Below are 24,323 nucleotides of genomic sequence, written 5' to 3'. Positions count from 1 at the left end.
TGGAATAATAGTATTACAAATTAATGCAAACTACGTATACATTATATATGTGTAATAATTATAAGTATCAGTAAGTTGGCAAAGTTTCAATTAATTTCTATATCAATAAAAATATGCAGTATCATACACTGAAGTGCTTATTACCGAGTCACATATACAATTTAAATGACATTGGCTAATTATGCGGATCATTGCGTTCCCATGCTGCGATCTGACAGTTCAATAAACAGATACACACATTATTTCTTTTGAGTTAATGATTGAGCATAATAAAAGCTCTATAGAAAATACTGTAGTTGTAACATAGGATTATTTCTTTATGCATATATAAGGACATGAGAACTGTCACCCACATAACAAAATTGGGTTTCATGAAAAGAAATATGTCACTCTGTCAGAATAAATTGTTTCCATAATCAGTGAAAGGCTGACTTGACACCGGTGGCTTAGTATTAAGCCTGCTCACAGTTCTAGGCATATAGATTAGAGGATCTGCTAGGGAGTCAGGCACTTCTCGGCTCGCCATATACATTCCGACATTATTCATGATTTCATCTTCATTGATACAGTTGACAGGCATCATGTCAAGATTGGGCCTTGTTGGTCCATAATGTCACCGCTCTATTCCGGTAGGGCCCTTCAGCCTCTCTACTGAATGAAATCCTATCATTTATTGTACACTACATTACCAAGTTGTTCTTGCATTTCAGACATACAACAAGGTCACCATTTTATCGATATTTCACAGGAATTAGAATCCTTACAGTTTTCATGTATTAGAGTCGTTCTTGATTGATCTTCATCAACTTGGTATTTAAAAAGATAACAGAACAAATATGTTACAGATTAATTCAAACTTATATTTAAACTTTTAACAAATTAAATGTATTTAAAGTGAATAGTCGGGCAAAGAAAACCAGTCTAAATGCCTTCATTGGCCTTCCAAAAGTTCTCACATATTAATACGACAGTCAAGTTCTGCTTAGTTTCCCAGTTCTGACCATTAGAGTAAAGAAAAGTTGAAAGCATTGAAAGCGAGGCTGCGTGGAAATGTAACCACGGACATAGTGAGCCGGGAGGACGTTTTAGAATTTCTATACTTTAAATTAATTTCTTCGTACGCAGACAGATTTTATTTTTCCATTTCATAAGAAATTATACTGGATAAATTCACACCATTTTTACTGACTTTAGCCATCCTTGCCTGACTGTTCACTTTAAAACGAAGGTCTAATCCTGATCAAATCATCGGTAACAGTTAATTTATATCAATTACCAAATGCAACCAAATAAGCACCTAAAGAATTTAAAATTTTGAAAAAATGAAAAGGTGCTTAATAAGACGAAATTATTGCAAACCTATATTATTTTGATAGTTTTGGTCTCATGACTGCAGGGCAATTAAAATAAGGCCTCAAAATAGGGAGGGCACTTATATAACATACATGGGTGCTTATTGGGACGAATACTGTAACAATACAAGCATATATAAATCAGATATTCTGATGAACTATGAACCCATAGCCTGACACAATTAAGGTACATACTTGACCTTTTCACCTATATATTACCTTGCATGAAATAACAGTCACATCAATATATATATTACCTTGAATTTACACCAAACAAATTTCCTGATCACATATCTTTGGCCATGACCTTACAGACTCCATGAACTCTATATGTATATGTGTGACCTTGACCTTACACAAACCAGGTACACCAGAAAGAAATGGCAAAAAGTCCTGTTATTCAACATTGATAAACAGGTTAGGACATCTCAAAATGTACAACAAACAAATAAACAAAAAGACAGGCATTATCCTAAACGCTTGAAACCCTGGTGTTCCTCTGTCTTATACAGATATATATATCAAATCAATGTTATACGTTTCATAATGACAGGGTTATATAACTCTTAAAAATCTTAGCGTGATCTTCACATACATAAAATTCTATTGCATATAAACACCCTTTGTAACATGAATGTGGATATTTTTAAGTGTGACGTCCACCAATCATGGTCATGTGTGCTAGATTTGAGGCCTGACTCCACTGTACATGACACACCTATAAACGGCTTACAGTACAATTACTGCAGTGTTATAGTCAGGTGTTCACAACAACTACAGGTGAAAATCCAACCCACCAATATCGGATAACAGTCAACAGAAATCAATAGATCAGACTATAGCAGTCTCAGTAATGTGTCTTGTCTGTATCAAGACTATATAGATAGTTACCTTTGGATTTCAAGGCTTGACAATAGGCCAAGGCCAGGATATTTCGAAATATAACTTACACCCTAAAGTGGTTACATGCATACATGCAGTTAAACCTGACTTAGTGACCACCTCTGTATAAAGACCACCTGCTTTAACAAGACCACTTTTCCAGGGTCCCAATTGGTCATTTTCAATACAATTTTGTCCACTTGGCTATATATATAGAGGCCTTTTTTGGCCATTTGAGTGGTCTATTTACACAGGTTTGACAGTAATATTAATGATATAGATGTTTTTTCTGGTTATCATGTCAATGCATCATGGTCACGTGTATAAGCATATGTACACCAAAGGTAATTCATTCATTAATTAAAACCATTTTTACAATTTTAAATTTTATCCAAGAACTCCTACTGTCACATTTCAGAAGTATAATCAACATTGTGAGCCATTATAACCTTTTGATTTGTATGTGGCTGAAGACTGATGGTCGTTATAAATAACCTTTCCGCTTGTATGTGGCTGAAGACTGATGTTTGTTACAACCTTTCCACTTGTATGTGGCTGAAGACTGATGTTTGTTACAACCTTTCCACTTGTATGTGGCTAAAGACTGATTTTCAGGGACTGGTTGACGAAGAACAATTTAGCATCAATGTAATGCTATAGATCTGAAGAATCGGCTTAGAGGCAGTGTGCAATAATCCAATTTCCTGTGTTTTCTGTGTGTTTAAGTAATCCAATAGGAACTCATCGATGCTCAATCACCCAATACTAGGGCGACGTATTGGATTATTCCAGCTCCAATCTTAGAAATTATACCCTGTTCTCACGAACAACTTTGTAGTTATTACATGCGGCATATCATTTAGAAATCTTTTCAGTATCTTTATTTTGAGATTAAAGTTTTATGGTATTAAACCATATATATCATAAAACATTTTTATCTAGATTATAGAAATATGAGGTTTCTTGATAATATGAATGATAACATTCATATTATTTGATTCATATATCGTTTCTATGCAATTTCAAGAAATCAACTTTTTAAACACTGCATGAAATGAGTAGCTTTTCAACCTACAAATTATAATACTGTATAGATATTTCATTTGAAATTTTTTCAAAGAATTGAAATTGTAATAATTTTCTGAGAATTGAAATAGCTATCTTGAAAAACACTGTACATGTTGACACAACAGCAGGCCTACACTGTAATAGTATCCTCAGACTGTCATACCATTATGTGTTTTACTTAATTTGACTTGCCATCCTGATTTCTATTTGGAAAGAATGATATATGATACATTTTGGTATCTGCTTGGCTTCTGATAGATGAAAATCATTGACTTATACCACAGGAATAAACCCTGTGAATCACTAGCAATGAATACTAACTTTTCTATAAAACAAAAGCTGCAAGTGCAAAAGAAAAAGGACTTGACATTTAATCAATACTCTTTACTGGGAAAGTGGAGGTCCAAGTTTCGAAGGCTGAGATATCCCCAATGTTGCTGTTATAGTAACCCAGTTACAACCAACAAATCTCTCTCGTCAGAAATCAATTTCTACGTCAAATAACCGTCATTCATGGCTATACACAAACCCCATAATGACAACCACTTCATAAGTGGTGGAAAAATACAAGATCATAAAATATTCACATAGAAACAACAGACCAACTGTTAGCGCTACAAACATAAAAATGTATATAAGAGTCATGTAAGTTGTATTGATCATTTCTATACAGGTTACGTTAGGTGTATTCTTACGTTATAGCAGCATTACAGATGCTGATGCTGAACTAACAGACAATTTCACAATAAAATAAATGTGACAAACACATCAGCCTGAAGTGGATAATATGTAGGCCTAATCGCATCATCATTATATTGATTGAAGTATTGGGTTGATAACACGACAGTATATATATATATCTTTATAGACGAACGTTTCCTTTGCAGTTATTGCTGATCCCTGGTTATCGTATAAATACCAATAATGGTAATAACTATCATTATACTGATTTTTCTATTGGACTGGTTTATTAATTTCATAATTTGATTTCTCTGAAGGAACCAACATTTTCAGTCCTTTATGAACACAAATTAAAACATTTAAATTCTTTATCAATTCAGTTTAAACTGGCTAAGCTTTCGTGTCTTTCGTGTCATCGAGGAAGAAACAATTAGATTTGCATGATTTGAGATCGTGTCGAACTGTAATATAGTCCGTCTCCGCTCCAGCGAACCCGGCTTTCGTAACAGCGAGCTGTCATTTTGGTCAATGGAAGTAAAAAGAGAAGTAAATTACGTCACAATATTTGGATAAGCGTTATTTTCAAGAGAAATTGTAACATTTATAATTCAAAATTCAAACTAAAGCCTCGCATATTCCGAATTGTCAGAATAAAAAAAATGTTTAAGTACAAATAGGTTGTAGATGGTTGTGTGCATACACTGTCACAGGTAAAAAATGTTTCACTCAGGTAATTTTGCAACATGAAAGAGACTGTCCCCCGATTACACCCTAAAGATGATGTATGTACGTTATAAAACAAAGTCTTACCTTCAGAGTATCCTAAATCCACAAGTATACATAGGAAAATTGATAAAAACACTAGCGTATGAGGTGAAACTAACTTCGTCAGCGCCATGTTTGTATCTCAAATAGTTTCACGCAATTTCTCGCGGAATGACCCGAAAACCCCCGAGAGTTTCCAAATTTAGTACAATGTTTTGTTTTGGTTGCCTCTGATTGGTCCATGCTAACACACGCAACCGTCCGGGAAATTTGATGGTGAAAAGAGCCTGCGAAATACACAAGCTGCATTTCGATAAGTTAGGGGTAGATATGGAAATCTAAAGTTATTTTTGTAAAATTCAGTTTGATTTGGACAAGAACTCATTCCAAGACACATTGATCTGGTGATATTTCTATGCAGTAAGACCGGTAAGTTGGGTGCCCATTTTCATGATTTTATAAATAACAATCTGAGCGTCTGTTGACATTTTTTATGCTGTTTGAACGCTAACTTCGGTTACTCAAGGTACTGAATGTTATGTATGTGATTTAAATATGTGTGATGATATTTAATAACATGCACATTTCTGTGTTGTTTATTTTCAAATTCCCGTAATAATTAGCCTATAGCTAGGCCTATTTGAATGAAGGTTCCTCGAAACAGCTGTACTCAGTAGGCCATGTTTGTATCCCATTCCATGGGCCATGATCATCATGCTTTGGTCTATGCCTTTTAATATTTTCTCTCTCTCTCTCTCTCTCGGCGTTATCAATTTGTTTCTATATGGATCTATATAAAACATATTACTGTGATTTTCCTGTATATTTGCTTAGAAACTTTTCATAATTTAAAGGTTTTAATTGCATGGTTATCTCCCTTTATCCATTAACCAGATTTAGATCTATGTAGACATCATAATGTCTTTTAGTTTCCTAGTTATTATAGTATTTGACTTGCAAAACTGTTCCTCGAAAGCTGCTTATGTTGTATTGGTATAACAAGGATTCAATAACTAGATTGCAACTACTTCATTCTGAGATGGTTGACACATGATACATGTAAATTCATTTTTTTGTGGCCCCTGTTTTTTAATTGCTAATATTTTTTCTATTTCAATCATGTAATAAATAGATTTGAAATTTAAAAATTTAAGATTTTAATGTCCAAAACAATTTTATGAGGAAAATGCAGGACAAGCTTACTATTTAAGCTGGGAATTTGAATGTCCCCTTGTACCACTCCCTAATTGATAAGTATCTGGCAAATCCTCTATGAGATAATTACAGGTAAGTATTCTGGCCCTGACACAGCAGGGTGTCAACTGTCCAGGCACAGGTAAGGAAGGCAAACAAAGGGGACCACCTTTGGAGCCAGGTAGTAAAAAGGGCCAGGAGTGTCCCCTGCTGTCATGTTAATTTCAATTTATCATCAATTATACAGGATACAGGCAATGGCCCACTAATGGCCTGGCCTGGAGTGACAGGCACATGGTCTAGCTTATTCTTAAACTATTGACCTAAAAAAATAAGATTGTATGGGTCGTTTTAACCAGCTTAACAGTGAAGTGCATTAGACTGTGTTAATTATTGTTAATAACATTATTGTCTGACAGTAGAACTTTATCAATGTTCACCTAGTTGAAGCATATTTTAGATAATTAACCTAAAAGAAAGAAAATAAGGACTGATTTTTATGGATCGGTCAAGTTATGGAAAGCGTTTGATATGATTTTTTTTCAGTCTAATCTGAATTCACATCTGATGGGGTTGTCATTTAGAATGTTTTGTTTTATGTTACAGTGAATTATTTACATAGCAGAAAAATGATGAAGGCAACTACCCGAAGTAATACAAAGACCCCAAAGGCAAATAAGAGGTACAGTATAAATTATACAGGGGTTTCGAGATATCAAAATGACATAGGTAACAACTGTCTTTAACCATCGATTATTCCCACCTTCTGGTGATTGTGACGTCAAAAAAATCATATCAAAACGTAACATCACAATCACTGGAAGGTGGGATTACTAAATGGTAAATCACAATTCAAATTCACCCACATTGTTTTGGTAACTTCTGATTATCATGGCACCTCATTATCTCAAAGTTTTTTTTATCTGTCACAGTATTATTCAAGCCAGTGCTTTGGAATATAAACTAATTTTACGGTCCAACAGTGAAGATGAAAAACAACAACTAAACACTAAATTCAAAAATTTGCCATGTGAACATGTATATATGTATGTCCCATACATTAGTATGTTGTCTTCACACTGCACAAAGATCTTTTTTTAAAAGTAGTGTATTTGATGATGATCATTAATTTATTAATTTTCATTTTCTAGCCAATTGCCTGTACCAAAGAAAGCACGTCCTGCTCCAAACTTTGCAAAGCTCCATAAAGATTGGCAGGACCGATTCGAGACAGGGAAAATGTCAGCAAAGAAGCCCTGTACTAAGGTTTGAATACTAGTTCAAATAAAGAATAATGAGCTCATTACCAAAATACACCCTGCAGTTGGTTGATATTATAAGTATTAGGAATCAGATAAATTTTGTGATAAATCACAACCTTATTCCATCACAACCAAAAGGAATTTAGACTTCTCATTTGAATTATTCTGTATTTTCATGTTATAGAGTTATCTGCCCCTGACGTTATGTGTTTGTGAACATAACATCATACTTTTCTGAGAAAACAACATTAATTTCTCCAAAAATAATGATGTCATAATGTGAAAATATCCTACTGTTTGATCACAAATTGGACTGTTACATGTATCAAGATATGACATGTGTTGTATCCTGGCATTAGTATATTGTTAAAGCCCTTGTAAGTTGTATAAGTTTCTGTTTGTTATATAGAAAACATAAATTTTAATGGCTATTGACCAAGTTGTAAGTTGGCTTAACTATTATCCAAAACATGACTAGGTTGTTTGATCAGAAAATAACTAGCTATAGAAGTCTTGTGGTCATGAAGTTATTTGAGAATAAAGTTTTTGTCTTGCTGATCAAGAATGGGGGAAGTATTCGGTCTTTGCATATTACAGAGTTAGCTCCCTTGCCGTTAGGTATTGATTGTTATGTCATTATTTTGTGAGCGCTTTTACGTCGTTTTCTCTGAAAAAATATGATGTTACGCTTGCAAACACTTGATGTCACAATTAATACCTACCCGCAAGGGCAGATAACTCTGTAATATGCAAATTAAGGATTAGTCCTGAGGGGATATGATCTAGAGTGTTTTCTAGATCTAGTGACAGTGACTGTCCTCTATAAACTAAAACATAGCACATCCTCTTAGAACTAATCTTCGACATTGAAATTATGTAGAAAACAACAAAACTGATGCTGCTTAATTGTATACATGAAATGTTACAGATAAATGAAAACCACAAAATAAGTTTAAATATTTATATAATGTAGACTTTCTATTTATTCATGCAATCTGTGTCTAGGTTCGAGAATTTGAGGTCACTCGTCCTGGAACGAAATTCATGCACGATGATGGTGACTCGGATGGAGAAAGTCTGCCTGATTTTGAAGCTGACCAGCTTGCCCTTGAGTCCATCCTAAATGAGCGTGGCGTTGGACAGAATCGAATCACAGGCCGAGCTACCATTTCAACAGATAAGCCCAGGTAAAGCATTCATGGTTATGCTGTATTAAAAAATTCCAGTCCTTCAGCCCTGGATATATATTTGAATTTTTCTAATTCTTGGTTGGAGGATTTCATTAAAGAATTTCAGGAGTGAATACGTAAATCATAAATGAAATTGGCGTTTGTTGATTTTGATTTCCAAAATCTGATATTACCAAAGATAAATTTTCAAACGTAAAGTGGAGTAGGGGGAGACAATCGTATACACTTGTGTAAGTGGCCAGTGTAACTTCTAACTAGGGGGAAATAATCTTATATTCAAACTAGGGGAGATAATCTTAAAAACTTGTGTAAGTGGCCATTGTAACTTCCAACTAGGGGGAGATAATCATATAAACTTATGTAAGTCAATCCTTAAACAAGGGGTTAAGAATGGTCAGTGTACTACCAACTAGGGGGAGATCATCTTTATATTCCAACTAGGGGGAGATAATCTTAAAAACTTGGGTAAGTCAAACACAACAAAGGGTTTTCAAACAATCTACACATTTGACATCATGATGCAATGTGCCGAGTGCAAATAAAATCACATCATGGTGGCTGTTGTAAAGCATAGTTTCCCCATCCAATCACAGACTACAGTTCTGTTATGATTACAAATAGATCTAAATGTATTTCTAAAGCAAATCATCATTGAAAATACGTCACAGAAATTCACACTGATTCCAAAGTGTCCAACTAAATGTTTATCATGATACAGTTTGTTTTCACATACTAAATCTTGATATATCAATATAATGATATACTGCCCATCACTGATAAATGACTGGTTCATTCCTTAAGTAATAACATTCATTTCAAATCCTTTATTTACATGTATTGTGTTGTTTTTTCTAGCTCTAACAAGATGAAGCGAAGTCGAAGTGCTCACAGCCTCGGAAAGAGGAGGGTTTTCGGGGAGCTGGCATGCGATCCTGAACAGAAAAGAAATGGCCGCCGTAGGAGTAGAAGTGCTAAAAAAGCTCTGGAGTTTACAAAGGAGATTCAGAAAGCCACAGGTATTATACAGAAATAGAACTTCAGGATCTTAAAGATGCTCCACCGCCGACAGAGCATAAATGATACTCATCATTTGAACAGTAATTGGTGCTTAATTATGTATATATATGTCTAATTAACACAAAAAATAATATGAATAATTTCTTTTACCTTTGATGCATGCGCAATCTGTACTTCATTCCATATAGGATATAGTGCCACAGAATTTTTTCGGGATGCAATTAATTATTTTTCATATTTTTAACTTAAAGTAAAATTAGAAGCTTAAACTTTTCTATGGTGGTAATGGTGTGAAGTAAGTAACTTTTGTAACTGAAGAAAAAAACAAAACCGCCTGCTCCTGTTTTTGATAGTGAAAAATTACCATTTGTCAGCGGTGGAGCATCTTTAAGGTTTTGCTCTGCCAATAAAAAATTATCTCATGGTTACCTCATTATCTCACTACACATTTATTGATTTATTTGAAGATATTTTTGAAGATTTTGTTACCGATACTTTTGTTACGGATTCATTATGCCTCTACCCTACAACGCCTTATGGTTATTGAGCATATTGATTCGAGGCAATATCTCTTTAACCGTATTGGACCCAATGATCACCCATGTCCCTATAACCCCCCCCCCCCCCCTCCCCCCCTTTTTTTCTTGAAACCTTAAACCTTATTTCAATTGCCCAGGCATTAGACAAAAACTATTAAAACTGTAAAGGTTTGCAATGATTTGGTCTTATTAAGCACCTTTTCATTTTTTCAATTTTTTAAACATAGCTAGGCGCTTATTGGGCAAAAAACAGTAAGACTATTTACTATTTACTGTGTTACGCTGATACACAACATTGTTGTGCTACATTAATTAGTTAATTTATGATTGGGCATTTCTGGGGGATTTTTGGGGCCAATAATGGGGCCCTATTCCCAATGGGAATGATTTTAAATTTTAGTAAAAATCTTAGAAGTTATTCCAGTGAAATCCTTTTCCATTTCACCAATTTTTCCAAAATAAAGTCAAAAGATCCTTTCCCAATCCAGCCAGAAAAAAGCTCTGTGTGATAACGTGATTTGATAAAGAACCCAATCAAGCCAAAAAAAGCTGTGTGATAAAGTGATTTGATACCAAACCCAATCTATATATAGTTACAGATGAGTTTGAGCATGACGTCCAGGCCATGGAGAGTATCCTCAATGAAACTGGAGTGACCGGTAGTGAGGATCAGGGACGGTTCACGTACGCTGGTCCAGGACAAGGCATATCACAGGTTCACTCTTCAACACATTACTACTTATTTCATATCCACCATTCGGCTTCAAAATGAATACTGTATTTGTCGTAATTAGCACCCCTCTCCGCTCTTCTGCAGAAGGAGTTATATAAACACCCCATCCTATGGATTAAACAATATGTTACAACTATTTGATGCTTATGACATTGAAAATGTATCCCATATTATTCGAAATTCGTGTTATGGATTTGCATAAAATTGCAAGTCTTTCACATGTGATTCACGACATAAAAATGCATCATAAAGGAAAGAAGAGTTTAAATATAGCTGACTTTTGAAGAAAAAAAATTATCGTATATAACTTACATTATTGTTCCATATTTTTATGATTTTTTAAGCACCCTGGACGCTTATTACTGCAAATACAGTATCAATACCATGTATTCATTACCAAATGTATGTAAGAATTGTTCAGAGTTTGGTAAAAGGTACATTCTTCTATACACAGTCAAATCTTTTTAGATCTCAAAGTAGGTGGGACTATGATGGAATTTCCAAATAGTTATTTTTTATGGGTGCAGTGATAAATCAACATGCGAGTCCTGTGCCATAGACTCATAAAATTCCAAAATGTACCATAGAAATTTCAGAATTATTTTGATTTTGCATGCCCATGGTTTTCAACTAATCAGCTGGAAATATCCCCTAGTTTTCAAAATGTAGATTTATTACTGCGGATTAATTACTGCGGATGATTAAATTTTTGTGGTCAAGTAAATTTAAATTTCAACTTGAATACTTGCAAATAAAATGGAAAGAATGGCAAGTAAAATAACTTGTATAGCTTATTATTGTTAACCATGAACAAATGCACAAATATTTCAACTCACAAAGCAATCTATTTTAGATTATACCTCTTATTCTTCTCCACTACAATGCTCTATATGCTATGCTTCAATACAAGATGTAATAACTCCTCATTCAGGGTTGTCTCTGCATGAACCCCTGGCCTAAAATTGGAACATCTCGAGATGTATTAGACTATTAGTAGCCATTTTACTTCCAAGAGATTCGACCACACATGAGATCTTGCTGGCTCACCATAGGGGTCATGTTGTTAGATCTTGCATTGGTGCATATCGTAGAGCATGGTAGTGGAGCAGAATTAAAGAAGAGGTCACGAAATTATTTCCTTGCAAAAATTAATAACAATATATGCACGCACCTATTCCTATTTCATATTTACTTCTCTCAGCAAAAATGAAAGATTAAAAGATACCTTCATGTAAAACATTTCCTATTTGTTCTTTGACAGCAGACACGACAGTCTATCTATTATGTTCCGCAGAAGGATCGGACATCCATGGCGAAGGCAGTGACAGATTATCATAACCTTTTACTGTCCAAACTAGATCCTAAAAATGCTAAACTACAGCTGCCTGCAGGTTTGTATACCGTTACTCAGTAGATATATCCTATCATATAACAGGTTTTCTATTCACCATCCCAATCCTTGTTATAGCACACACCCACCACCACCACCACCACCCCTCCCTTTTTTGCCCCCCCCCCCCCCCCCCCCCCCCCCCCCCCATTCGTCAACTTTTTAAAACTGTTATTTAATATTTAAATAATTGGATTTGACATATTTAATACATCCTGAATTTAATTCTAATGATAATTTTCTAATTTTGCAGCTTCAATTGCCATAAAATTATGAAAATGTGCAAATTTTGATGATTTTGGCATTTTTTTGCTAGGTTTTTGTTTGAGAAACCTTAGAGCGCATCCTTGAACAAAGTTTTTTCGAGGATGCTCTCTATAGTTTCATGGACAAAAACTTAGCAAAAGATGGCAAAAATTGTCAAAGTTTCGAAATTTTCATAATTTTATGCAAAAATGTTGATGGGTTCCATTGGCAACTGCATCTGCAAAATTAGAAAACATTCATTATAATTGAATTGGGGATGTACTAAATATTTGAAATGCAACAAATTAATCACATAATAACAGTTTTGAAAATTTGATGGATTTGGGGGCCAAAAAGAGCCCAAACTATACATAATACTTACATAATACTTTAGATACTGTTGATCACATAACTATAAGACCTACCATATTCGACCCAATAAGCGCCCATGGTGTTTAAAAAATGGAAAAAGTACTAAAAAGACTAAATTACTACAAATCTGTACAGTTTTGTGTAGTTTTGGTCTTTATTTATGCCTGGGCAATTGAAATCAAGGCCTCACAAATGGGCAGGGGTGCTTATGGGGACATAGGCGCTTATTGGGTCGAATACGGTATATTTCGAACAACCAGTGACAATTGCAAAACCAATGAAAAATCACTCCAGGTTATATAACATTTGGGATATACCGTTATGCGAAAATATTGCACAGAATTACTAGGATCACACAGATTTTGTGATAAAACACCATATTAGCCTCAACGTTATAATTGACCGATATTTTCTAGGCGAGACTGTACTTAATGTCCTGGATAAATACAACGCGAGCCAACAGATGTCTAAGATTGTGGAATCTCCGTTTGGAAGGACAATCACAACTCCGATCAGGCATTCCATTTACAAGTCGTACCAGATCCAATCCCATCTGCGCAACCCAAATCCTGGTGCTGTCACGGCAGAGAAGGAAGAAATGGCCCATGTCAATTCTTGCACGGTAAATTCACACAGCCAAATATCTGAGAGGATTTGTTTTATGACCTTTTTAAGTTTTTGTTGTATTGGAAATTGAATTAGGATTCAGAATAATTAGCGCCATCCCATAACCACATCCTTGAGTTCAGTAAGTGTGACTATTAATTGTACCATATTCTACCCAATAAGCACCCACATCCTTATAGGCGACCCTCCCCCTTTTTTTAGGCTATAAATTCACTTACTTTGAATTACATGTAGACTGAAAATATGAAAACTTTCTTGGTTTTCTAACCAATTTCTTTAGCAAATTGATTTATGGCCTACTTTGTAGAAAAAAGTTTATGATTGTAGAGTACAAATTTGTTTCTATTAAGCATCCCATCACGTGATTTGCTTTAATTTTTTAAGCGCCCTGGATGCTTATTAAGTCGAATATGGTACATTTATCATAAATTAAGACACAATTAAACCCTGTCTAGATCTGTTTGTCAGAATTCTATCATCCTTCTCTTTGTCTCAACACTACTTCTCATTAGAGCTTATGAGTGATTTTACTGTGACTTGGTTAAGCTCTGACTTTAGGCATTCTTAAATAGTGATTTAATTTATATGGAAGAAATATGTGTCCATTTTGTCTCCTGTTCTTAAACTTTATTCTTCAAGCAAAATAAGGAGACGAATAACTATGCATAATTTGCCTTCTTATGGTTGAAAGTAGCATTCCCATGTTTTAATATTCTCAATACTTTCACTTATATCAGAATTATAAATGTTTTGTTTTAGACGAGTACAAATCAATTTATTTTGATGAAAGATTAAATACGTCATTCACAGTTATTAGTGCCCCTCCCCCTATAAGTGCCCCTCCCCCTATAAGTGCCCCTCCCCCTATAAGTGCCCCTCCCCCTATAAGTGCCCCTCCCCCTATAAGTGCCCCTCCCCCTATAAGTGCCCCTCCCCCTATAAGTGCCCCTCCCCCTATAAGTGCCCCTCCCCCTATAAGTGCCCCTCCCCTTTTCTGGAGAGGAGTTGAAGTTGTATAAACGCGCCCATCCCACAGATTTACTAACAACGTTTTACAACATGTGATACCTCTAATATCAGCATTATATCTCATATTACATGAACTTGAGTCTTTCATATGTGAATCATGACATGATAATATATACCGTATTTGACCGTATTTGACCTAAAGAGGGCGCCTGCTGTAATAAGGGCGCCCCTGCCTTTTTTTTCTTCAAAAAATAAAATGCTGCATTGTCCAGGGGCTGACGATCTATGACTGTTGAGGTAACGCTCTGTTTATGATAATCTTATGTATAATAAAAGCTGTTGATGATTGTAAAACAATGCCTCACCTACTTCAGTTGATTATCTAAGGCTAATTAAAGTGTTAAGTTATGACCACGATGTCTTGATTTCCATTTGACTCGAGAATTGAATGGCAACTGACTGAGAGCATGACTTCTACCGACAGTAAGGATGTATACCCTTGACACCTCCTAGTATAATAGGACGGCCACAACCAGTGACTTTGGCCGGGTCGATCTAGTTCACCTGTATTTTTTTAGGGGAGAGAGACTGGAGAGAGTGTGTGTGTATGATACACAAACATACCAGTCAGCCACCTGTGATCATGAGTGACTGGCTAGCTGATCTGTGAATGAATGGCTAGTTAGCTTAACCGATCTATATACATCATCAACAATGCGTCTGTATCTACTTAAAAACAAAGATTTTATTCTTCAAATTGCATCAACACTCACTTGAGTAAAGTGCTATTATGTCTTATTTCGATATTTTAATGAATCTTCATATTTCTAGTAAAATTGCGCATGAAAATCCTAAAGCATATCTAGCAATGCTCCTTACGTAGGGACCGTCTTGCTGTGGGTCGTCTTGCTGTGGGCCTTGTGCAAAAACTCAAGTGTGCAAAAAGTCAAAACACACGTGGGATTTATAAGATGCCTAAACTGACATATATTTAGGATTTTCAATAAGTGATTTGCAATTGTATTACTGCAGAACTAACAAGCTACAATGTTAGTGACATTTTTATATATTGTTATATACATTATAATTAGCCATCAGCTTAGATCTGGTACCGTGAGCAACATCAACATCGCTCTGATTAAAACCTTCGGTTCCCTTTCACTTCAGTATTCTGTCTAGACAACAGGGTCCACGTGCTAGAAAACATCAAAGGATGTTCGCGGGGAAACTCGCTATAGTCCGTTTTAAAGTTTGCGGCAGTTCCCTTTGAAGTGACGACAGTCTAGCTGCAAGCTTTTGGTCTATAGTCTGTTTCAGATAACCTTAGAATTAATGAACTTAATAAGGGAGCCCCCATCGCCAGTTACCCGCGCCCTGCTCCCTCTTTAGGTCAAATACGGTATCTCAAAGGATAAAAGGCATATGAATGCTTACTGTAGCAGATAAATGTACCATGGGTATAGAAAGATTTAAAATATGATTGACTTTCTCGTCCACAACTTTTATTTTGGTTCATTAATAAGCCCCCCTTTGTTACAATTATTTAAGTGCCCTGGGTACTAATTATTGCAAATATGGTAATGTATTTTACTTCTGGACCTTCTACTTGCAGCCGAAGAGGGTTTTAAAACGAGAGACAAGTGGTAGTACTACTAGGAGGGTACCATATAGCTGTAAATCCTCATCTAAGGTAAGTCCTACAGTCATCTATAATCAATTTGTATTTGTTTTCATACTAAATCTGACTTTTTGATTGGCAGATTCTTTTTCTTCATAATGCAATAAAGAAAAAATTCACGAATGGCGCGAAATCCAAACGTTTTCATGACATCACGATAGAGACGTTGACGTTGTGTATTGATTTGGGGAAAATAATCCATTAGAAAATCGATGGAATGGTATACTTTTAAACATATTTTATGTTATCAAGTTGTCTGAAAAATTATATTATATTATATTATATGCATTGATGTAACTATTTTTTCACTTCATCGGGTTATGAAATAAATTTTGTTGACAACCTTTAGTGAGAATCCGCTACAGAGTTACACAGTTTGCAAATAAAATTTCATTCATACCTCGATGAAGGTAAAAAATAATGACATCAATGTTTGAATAAATTGTATCCCTTGTCAGATATTATCTTCTCAACAACGAAATCTCAAGCGAAGTTTTTCTGGTCTGGTTTATGAGGATCTTTGAGCTATTAATGCAGTCCCCCCGGCATTTTAATCAGATCAGCGTACAAACCCAAATCTTTGGAAGGTTCTGGAGTACAATATTTGACAGATATGTATGCATCAGTGTTAATCTACATTTTGAAAACTATGGGACAATTTGACCTGATTTGTTCAAAACAATGGGGCCCTCTATATGAAATTTAAATAATTCTGGAATTTCTATGGTACATTTTGGAATTTTATGAGTCTATGGATCAGGGCTATGTAGATTTATCTCTGATACATCCCCCAACCTTAGTTTGGTTGTTACATTCGTATAAGTTTACGAGTGATCAGCTCTAAGTCATAGAGAAACTGGATTTTTGGCAGTAAATATGACACAAAGGAGGCCTTATAACGACAATTGCTAAAGTGGATTACATCATAGAAAAATTTTACAATATGTCTTCCAAGAGGTCTAGGCCAAGATGCTCCACCGCCGACAGAGCATAAATGATATTCATCATTTGAACAATAATTGGTGTTTAATCATGTATATATATGTCTAATTAACACAGAAAATTATACAAAATTATTTATTTTGCCTTTGGTGCGTGCGCAATCAGTTCTTCATTCTATATAGGATATAATGCCACAGAATTTTTTTGGGGATACAATTAATTATTTTTCATATTTTTAACTTGAATTGAAATTAGAAGCTCGAACTTTGCAATGGTGATAATGGTGTAAATTAAGGAACTTTTGTAACTGAAGAAAAATAATAAATCGTCTACTCCTGTTTTAGATAGTGAAAAAATACAATTTGTCAGCGGGGGAGCATCTTTAATGAGTAGATATGTAATACAGTAGTATGATTGAGGCTGGTTACCACGTCACTGCTAGACACCAACTGTCTACCGGTACTGTTCATACACTAATGTAATATGACCTGGAGCAATTTTCATTGGCTTAAAGGTCATTGTGGTTCAAGATCGAAACAATAAAAAGATGTCAGGAAAAGGGATGTGACATTATGATTTCGGTGAAGGTGGGACAAAATGGCATCCTTTGCTGGATTTTCGCAAAACATTTTGACACAAGATTCTTTGAAATGTAGGTTTTTGTAGTTAGGTGATAAAAAGAATCTTAAATATGTGGTCATTTCATATGAGATTTTATGGAACTCGTCTCGAAGTTTAAATTTTTGCTAGTCAAGTCTCACAAAAATAAAATCTTCTTAGCCTCGTTTCATAAAATTTCATATGAAATGAACACTCATTTAGATTCTATATATATATATTGAGAAATATACAATATTGAGAGATATTTGAGAGATATACAATATTGAGAGATATACAACACTCTGTGATTCTTTTGTATTGTAGAAAAATGTGAAATGGGCTGATGTCTTGAAAGAAGAAGATAGCTGTGATGCACCAGTTGCCTTTAAAAAGGTTTGTTAAATAAATCTGTTTTATTTGTATCTATTCCAAGAAACTAATCCTAATTGTTGGGGATAGTTGGAGTTGGATAGGGATGAATGAAAAAACTGTTACCATATAAGCTTGGGATGTTTACTTTCTGCTTTAGATGTAAAGCAAAAAAAAAAAAGCAAAAAAAAAAAAGTGAAAAAAACAAAAACAAAAAAAAAAACATAACAGTGTATGTTTTTACACTTGAGAACATATAAATCTATTCAACCTCTCTTCATCTTTCAAGTGAAACAAGCAGAAATCTGTCTTATCCAGGTAAATCACAGCTCTAGTTGTTTATTAATTAGTGTCATATCTTGATAAGCTTGCATGGAAGCTGTCAATTACCAGAGGCAGTGACCAATGTTGGGGTGTTTACACAACACAGAAAAAAAAAATATTTTGGTGAAAATTTTTACGATAGATTTTCAAAAACTGGTGTGAACCTCTTATTAAACATTTTCTGAAATTGGGTATTGTGATATACCCAGTAGAGTTATAGACCTTTCCCCAGTATTACACATAACTAAGGATCCTTTGTTATTTTATGAGACTTGGTCTTATTTCTAAAGGGAGCAAACCCTTGTAGTCTTGGCCTGTATTCAGATAACATAACATGAAACTACTGTTAAAACAACCTAACAGAGATTTCATGAATTTAAAACAATTATTTTTAAAATCATAGATCAATGCTAGATAGCATATTACATCTGTTCACGTTGATTTAAGATAAAACAAAAAATCTACTGACGCAAAGAACTTTGATGTTTGGGAGATCAATATCAGAAGACTTCACACATGATATCAGATATTTTGTCCCACTCCTTGTTTCATTTTGATAGCAGCAATGCAAATATATCCTGATATTTATATATTTGAAATGTTCGATTTCTATCAAATATTTCTGACTTCCTTGTTACGTTCATTAATTTTTTAATTGTAATGGAAACGTCTTTTTATTAAAAAATTATATATTAGAAGTTTTAATTATCTAAAGATATATATACAATACTGCCATATGTTGATATTCCTGAATGACAGAGATATTAACCACAAAGTTAAGCTTGCTGCTGTCGTATTTCATGTGTAGCCACACATCTTATCCCCTAAATATCACATGGCAGTGCTCCTGTGAAGATGAATACATGAGTAAAATACCCTCTAAAATCTATATTTAGATTAAATAATTCATAATTTATAAAATCTCTCCATTACCCTTCAAACTTGCTCGACCTGTACAAATTCCCCCTACAAATATTTGTTTTACTCAACCAAACTAATACGAACGCTTACATCCAGAAATAAGATCAGAAGAAATTTCATAAATTCAAATGAATTCCAGTCATATTTTAAGAGTCTGCATCAACTGTGCCCTTATTTCAGATAGATATTTACATAATTGCTAGTTTATCATTGATTACTTTTAACCACATAACTTTTATCGATATTGACAAAATATCTCTTAGTGGGTTTTGGGTTCGCACAGAAGTCAGGAGTTGTACCCTTCTCCTTCAAAAGTGCAAGTACAATTACCCACCCCTCCAAAATTATCTTGAGCATTGACATGGTGTAAATTAGCACTATTGCTGAAAAGTAAACCATATATACAGAGGATTCTGCTTATTTGAATAAGTCATTTTCCAGAAGAAAATATGCAAATAACCGCAGTATTTGAATAGGCGGAGAGATGATATTTTGTACCTTCGTTTGATCTCACACATATGTATGTGAACAGGCAAATAGATATCATTTCGTTTAAATATGTAAATTATTTACACTTAAAACGAACCACAAGTAATTATTTTCGAAGTTGTAAATCGATTTTAAGTGTTTAATAACAAAAAATATTCCAATATTAGATTCTTGTTAAAGTTAGATCGACACGTGAATATTTGAGAAACAGCTAAACGATCGATATCAAATGCAATAACTAAACAGGATTGAATTTGTGTCTACAATTCTGAACCTAAATAATAAACAAATATACATACATTTGCCTGGCAAAATGAACTTACGATCGTGATTAAACTTCAAAGTGCCGATCAACTAGTAGTGTTGTTTTTTACACATGTGTATTAATTCGAAAATGGCGGCAGGTGAAGCCATGCGTTCACTGGACCTAAATGTGTTTTGAGAATTCTCCCTGTATTGTTGATCTATACAGCGAATAGCTTGTTAACATTTCAGAAATTAATGCATATTCAAGTAGCAATAAAACAACGTAGCAAGTATCTTTTGTATTCTACATACTGTACGAAACTTGCGGTAGTCATTGCACGCCGACTTTGCATGCTTTTATGTCTCGTTCAACGAGACGCTTGATACGCACATGTCTGTCGTAGTCAACAAGACCCTGGTTGAACGAGACTACTCATGAGTGGCGATTGTTGTAAGGAAGCATGGTTTCTCCAACCGATCGCGAACTAAGGTACGTTACGTTAATAAATAAACATATTTGAAAGTGCAAATGCTTTAATTAGATGTTTGAGTCAGTGATTATACTAAAGCTATGATCAACTGCTGCTGATGTAAATCGTAACAGCGTCGAATACCTTTGCAGATTCATGCATAAAATAACAAGCCATACATTAACGTTAATCTGTCACCATGATGATTTCTAGTAAAAGCGAAGTATCTTGAAACATATATCGGCGAATTTCGCTAAAAATATATTGCAAAATTGAAAAATATTTGATTTTATTTTTAGAATTTCCCAAAATATTTTATTCAAATAACCGGAGGTCATGTAAAAGTCTATGCAAATACACGGAGTTGAAAAACAAAGATAAAGAAGGAAAAAATCGGGACCGCAGAATTTTATGCAAATAACCGAAATATTCAAATAACCGTTATTCGATTATGTGGACCATATATATACAATCATCACCTGTGCTCTTTTCTCAGTTTACTGTGACCTTGACCTAAATGTCAGTACATATGTACCTGAACTTTTCAAAAAAAAAATTCTAGTCCAGCTGGCCTCGTGATCAGGAAACAGACTTAAGTCCAAAACTTAATTCTAAGATTCTTTCATGATCCTGGAGGCTGTAACTTAAAACGATGCTGCAGTACTTATCTAAAGTGATATGTATTGAATGCTAATGACCATAGGTCAGTTAAGTCTTGACCCAGAAGTCACTGGTAAATTTGTTTATTCAAATTTTCATAGGTGTTAACATCAGATAATCATATGAACAGCTGTTTCCTTCGCACCTAACATTAACAAATCCATAGTTTGAATTTATGTGTAAAAAGTATTATTTAACGTCGTGTATACCTTGACTAAGGATAGGATATAACGTTCACCTGTGCTGGGTGATTTCTGGCCTCATTCAGATGGAATTATGATAATAGTCCATAAGGATTTGATGCTATGATGAGAGTGCTAACTTACCCCGTAATACATAGTAAGGTCTACGAATGTATATGTAATAGGGTCTACCTGAAACATTCGTAGGATGCATTGATAAGCATCCATGGGGGAAATTTCATATCAGAGACCTCGTAATCAAATTATAGTTCCAATTTAGCGTCTCCGATTTGTGGGGTAACGCCTGCAAAAAGTGTTTTGTAGACTAGACAGATTTGATAATAACGAGAGACAGTGATGCGGAATGAGATGTCTGATAGGTGATATAAGCTGCACTTGTCAGGCAAGACTTGGCACCGGATTTAACTTGCCATTGTTGGCCGTGTCCTTTACCCTGATTCCATGTGGGGCTAATGCAGACCTAAAACACGACTTATAGTTATCACCTCAGACTGTCTCGTCTTATCATGTGTATACACTTGACAATCGAGAGGAAGTGGTTGTTTTCGAGGGGGTGCTGATTATCCGTGTTGATATAGCTCCCATTAGGATCAAATTAACTTGGACGCACCTGTGTACCACTACTGTGCTTCTGATGTTCTAAAACATCTGAGCCTAATCCTGGGCAGACACTTTAATTAGTTGTGTGCAAATGTATAATTCTTCGGTACTTGCTGGTTATTATAGTCTTCACTGTTTCACAACTCTTTATTGCCTAAAGAGCCCATGGATGGGCTAAAGCACTCTCGAACATATTCTTCATCATTGTTTGTTGTTGCCTCCTTCTAATGATCTAAGTATGTATCGTGTATCAGGAGTATGTCACTGTGACCTACATTTTCCACCTGAGCCAGTATTGTGTATCAGGAGTAAGTCACTGTGACCTACTTTTTCCTCCTGTGCTTGTATCATGTATCAGGAGTAAGTCACTGTACCCACTTTTTCCTCCTGAGCCTGTATCGTGTATCAGGCGTATGTCGCTGTGACCTAATTTACTCACTGTGACCCACTTTTTCCTCCTGAGCCTGTATCATGTATCAGGCGTATGTCGCTGTGACCTAATTTTCCTCCTGAGCCTGTATCATGTATCAGGATTATGTCACTGTGACCTACATTTTCCTTTTGAGTCGGTATCATGTAGAAGAATTAATCACTTTGACCTACATCTATCTCCTGAGCTATATAAATTCTTTCCTTCAAAGTAGATTAACGAACATGTCACAACTGACAATACAATGTCTGTGTCCTTGATCACAAATTTCAACGTTGGTTTTAAAAAAGAAAAAAAGAAAACTACACTATTTGAAAGAAATAATTTCCAGGAATACCTAGGATGCTATTGAGGGTAGGGTGCACCAAATCGTAAAGCAATCAGATCAATTCAGTTAAATGTTTGTTACAGCGCATTTTCTACCTGGTGCATTTGGTTTAAATGGTAGAAATTTACCATAGATACAGTACAATTCTGATGCAAGTGTCATTACTTCACAATTACCAGCCATTCTCTGCTCAAATTCCTTAGTCCTGTAGAAGTTCAAGGATTTGATTCCTCCATGGATTAATATAGATGAATTTTAATCCTTCTTTAAGTTCTACCTGGAGCTTTCATCGGCTTGAATTAATGCTACAATTGAGAATTCTTGTCATCCGTAAGAAAACTTTTTTTCTGTGATATAAGGGGACCTCCTGTTTATTTATAACTATGTTGGGGGCCATCAGCGCCGATATAAATACTGCAAGTGACACTGAGTCTGATTACACGACTCTTTGATTGTTACATTTTATATCTGTGCAGTACCTGCTTTAGACTCTTCAGTACCTTAATGACATTTAAATCTCCTGTCTTTAAGCAGCAGCATCTGCCATAATCTGTTTATGTCGTCTGCCATCCAAATATGCAGCCAGTCCTTAGTCTATCCAGATTTAGTATTTCCTTAAAAAATCAAGTGCCCTAACAACGTGACTTTAGGCCTTCAGTATGCTGGGATAATTTGCTATCAAGTTTATTCAAATGAATGGCATTGAGTCTCACAGGGACCAAACAGGATAGTTCTTCCCAATAACCCTGCAGACCTGAAAGAAGACATTTGTCCTGATGCATTATGGGATGAAGAGTTAATATGTTTATTTAGATTGAAAACCTTGACTTGAATATTTGATGAAAGACTAACCAGCTTTATCACAAAACAGACCCGTTCAGCCATGTCATATGGCCATGTCATAAAAATCGTAAGACACATGTGTAAGAACACTAATGTGACGTCACAGGTAGTAATGACGTCTTGATCAAAATTTGATGTCGCACGATTTTCTTAGTAGACCGAAATGTCAAATCTAAGCCTGGTTTCGCCACTCTTAAGTAGAAACAAAATTGAAAGTTTAGTCCATATTTTCATAAAACTAGTTAATAGAATCTTACACGTGTGGCTACATAATATGAAATTTATTAATCTCATTTAAAAAATTTGATATGCCCCTCGCCTAAAGGCCCGTTGCATATCCAATTATTGAACTTGTTTATTAAATTCAATATTACATAGCCATTAGATAATGTAAGATCCTCTTATTTCTTTCCTGGCCATTCATTTTCGCGTTTTATTTTCAAATCAAGTTCGTGGATATTAATGTTTGCGAATTCAAAAAACTGAATTCAAATATTTTTCAGTATTATCAAAGTAAACAATAATTTACAGAGATAAACTTTTATGAATTCACCTCAAGCACGAAAAACGTCCAATGTCAATTGCACGTGAACGGAAGTTAGTTCACATTAAGCTTCATTAATGGAGTTAAAGCAGTATTCATTTGTCCAAATGAAAGATCTCCACCTTCATTCAAGGAAGCTTAGGTCCCATATGACTCACTTCTAGAAACCTTGTGATAATTGGCTAGTAGCATACTACAAGATTTAGCTGATGAGTGATTCAGGCCTATTGGACTTAATAAATATGTGTATTGTCTAAAGATAAGATTAACAAGTCGTACACATAGAATCATTCACTGACATTGCTGTTAATCTAAGCATCCCCTCTATCTTAGGGAGACGTGTTGAATTCAACTGATTTTTAGTTCTTCTGTCAAGTTCTGAGGATTCC

The 24,323-nt window shown here is 34.9% G+C and overlaps 2 protein-coding genes across 5 annotated transcripts in view; one reads left to right on the top strand and one right to left on the bottom strand.

Annotated features, from left to right (window-relative positions):
* Positions 1 to 4,915, bottom strand: part of LOC138314438 (plexin domain-containing protein 1-like) — an 88,877-nt gene extending 83,962 nt beyond the window's left edge. For both annotated transcript variants that reach the window (XM_069254767.1, XM_069254766.1), the window contains exon 1: positions 4,794 to 4,915. In XM_069254767.1, the coding sequence (XP_069110868.1) occupies positions 4,794 to 4,881 (88 nt within the window). In that variant the 5' untranslated portion in view covers positions 4,882 to 4,915. The remainder of the gene's footprint in view (positions 1 to 4,793) is intronic.
* Positions 4,916 to 4,975: 60 nt separating this feature from the next.
* The window catches only part of LOC138314437 (serine-rich adhesin for platelets-like), a 60,512-nt gene continuing 41,164 nt past the window's right edge, over positions 4,976 to 24,323 (top strand). For 2 of the 3 annotated variants that reach the window (XM_069254764.1, XM_069254763.1), the window contains exons 1-10: positions 4,976 to 5,177; positions 6,549 to 6,624; positions 7,094 to 7,208; positions 8,210 to 8,391; positions 9,250 to 9,410; positions 10,544 to 10,665; positions 11,945 to 12,074; positions 13,108 to 13,313; positions 15,900 to 15,977; positions 17,832 to 17,900. In XM_069254764.1, coding sequence (XP_069110865.1) covers positions 6,572 to 6,624; positions 7,094 to 7,208; positions 8,210 to 8,391; positions 9,250 to 9,410; positions 10,544 to 10,665; positions 11,945 to 12,074; positions 13,108 to 13,313; positions 15,900 to 15,977; positions 17,832 to 17,900 — 1,116 coding nt within the window. In that variant the 5' untranslated portion in view covers positions 4,976 to 5,177; positions 6,549 to 6,571. The remainder of the gene's footprint in view (positions 5,178 to 6,548; positions 6,625 to 7,093; positions 7,209 to 8,209; positions 8,392 to 9,249; positions 9,411 to 10,543; positions 10,666 to 11,944; positions 12,075 to 13,107; positions 13,314 to 15,899; positions 15,978 to 17,831; positions 17,901 to 24,323) is intronic. The other variant, XM_069254765.1, reaches the window with a different exon arrangement.

This window comes from Argopecten irradians, chromosome 2 (assembly GCF_041381155.1).
Source record: "Argopecten irradians isolate NY chromosome 2, Ai_NY, whole genome shotgun sequence".
NCBI classification, from domain to species: Eukaryota; Metazoa; Mollusca; class Bivalvia; order Pectinida; family Pectinidae; genus Argopecten; species Argopecten irradians.
This window is presented reverse-complemented; position numbering and strand designations above follow the sequence as displayed.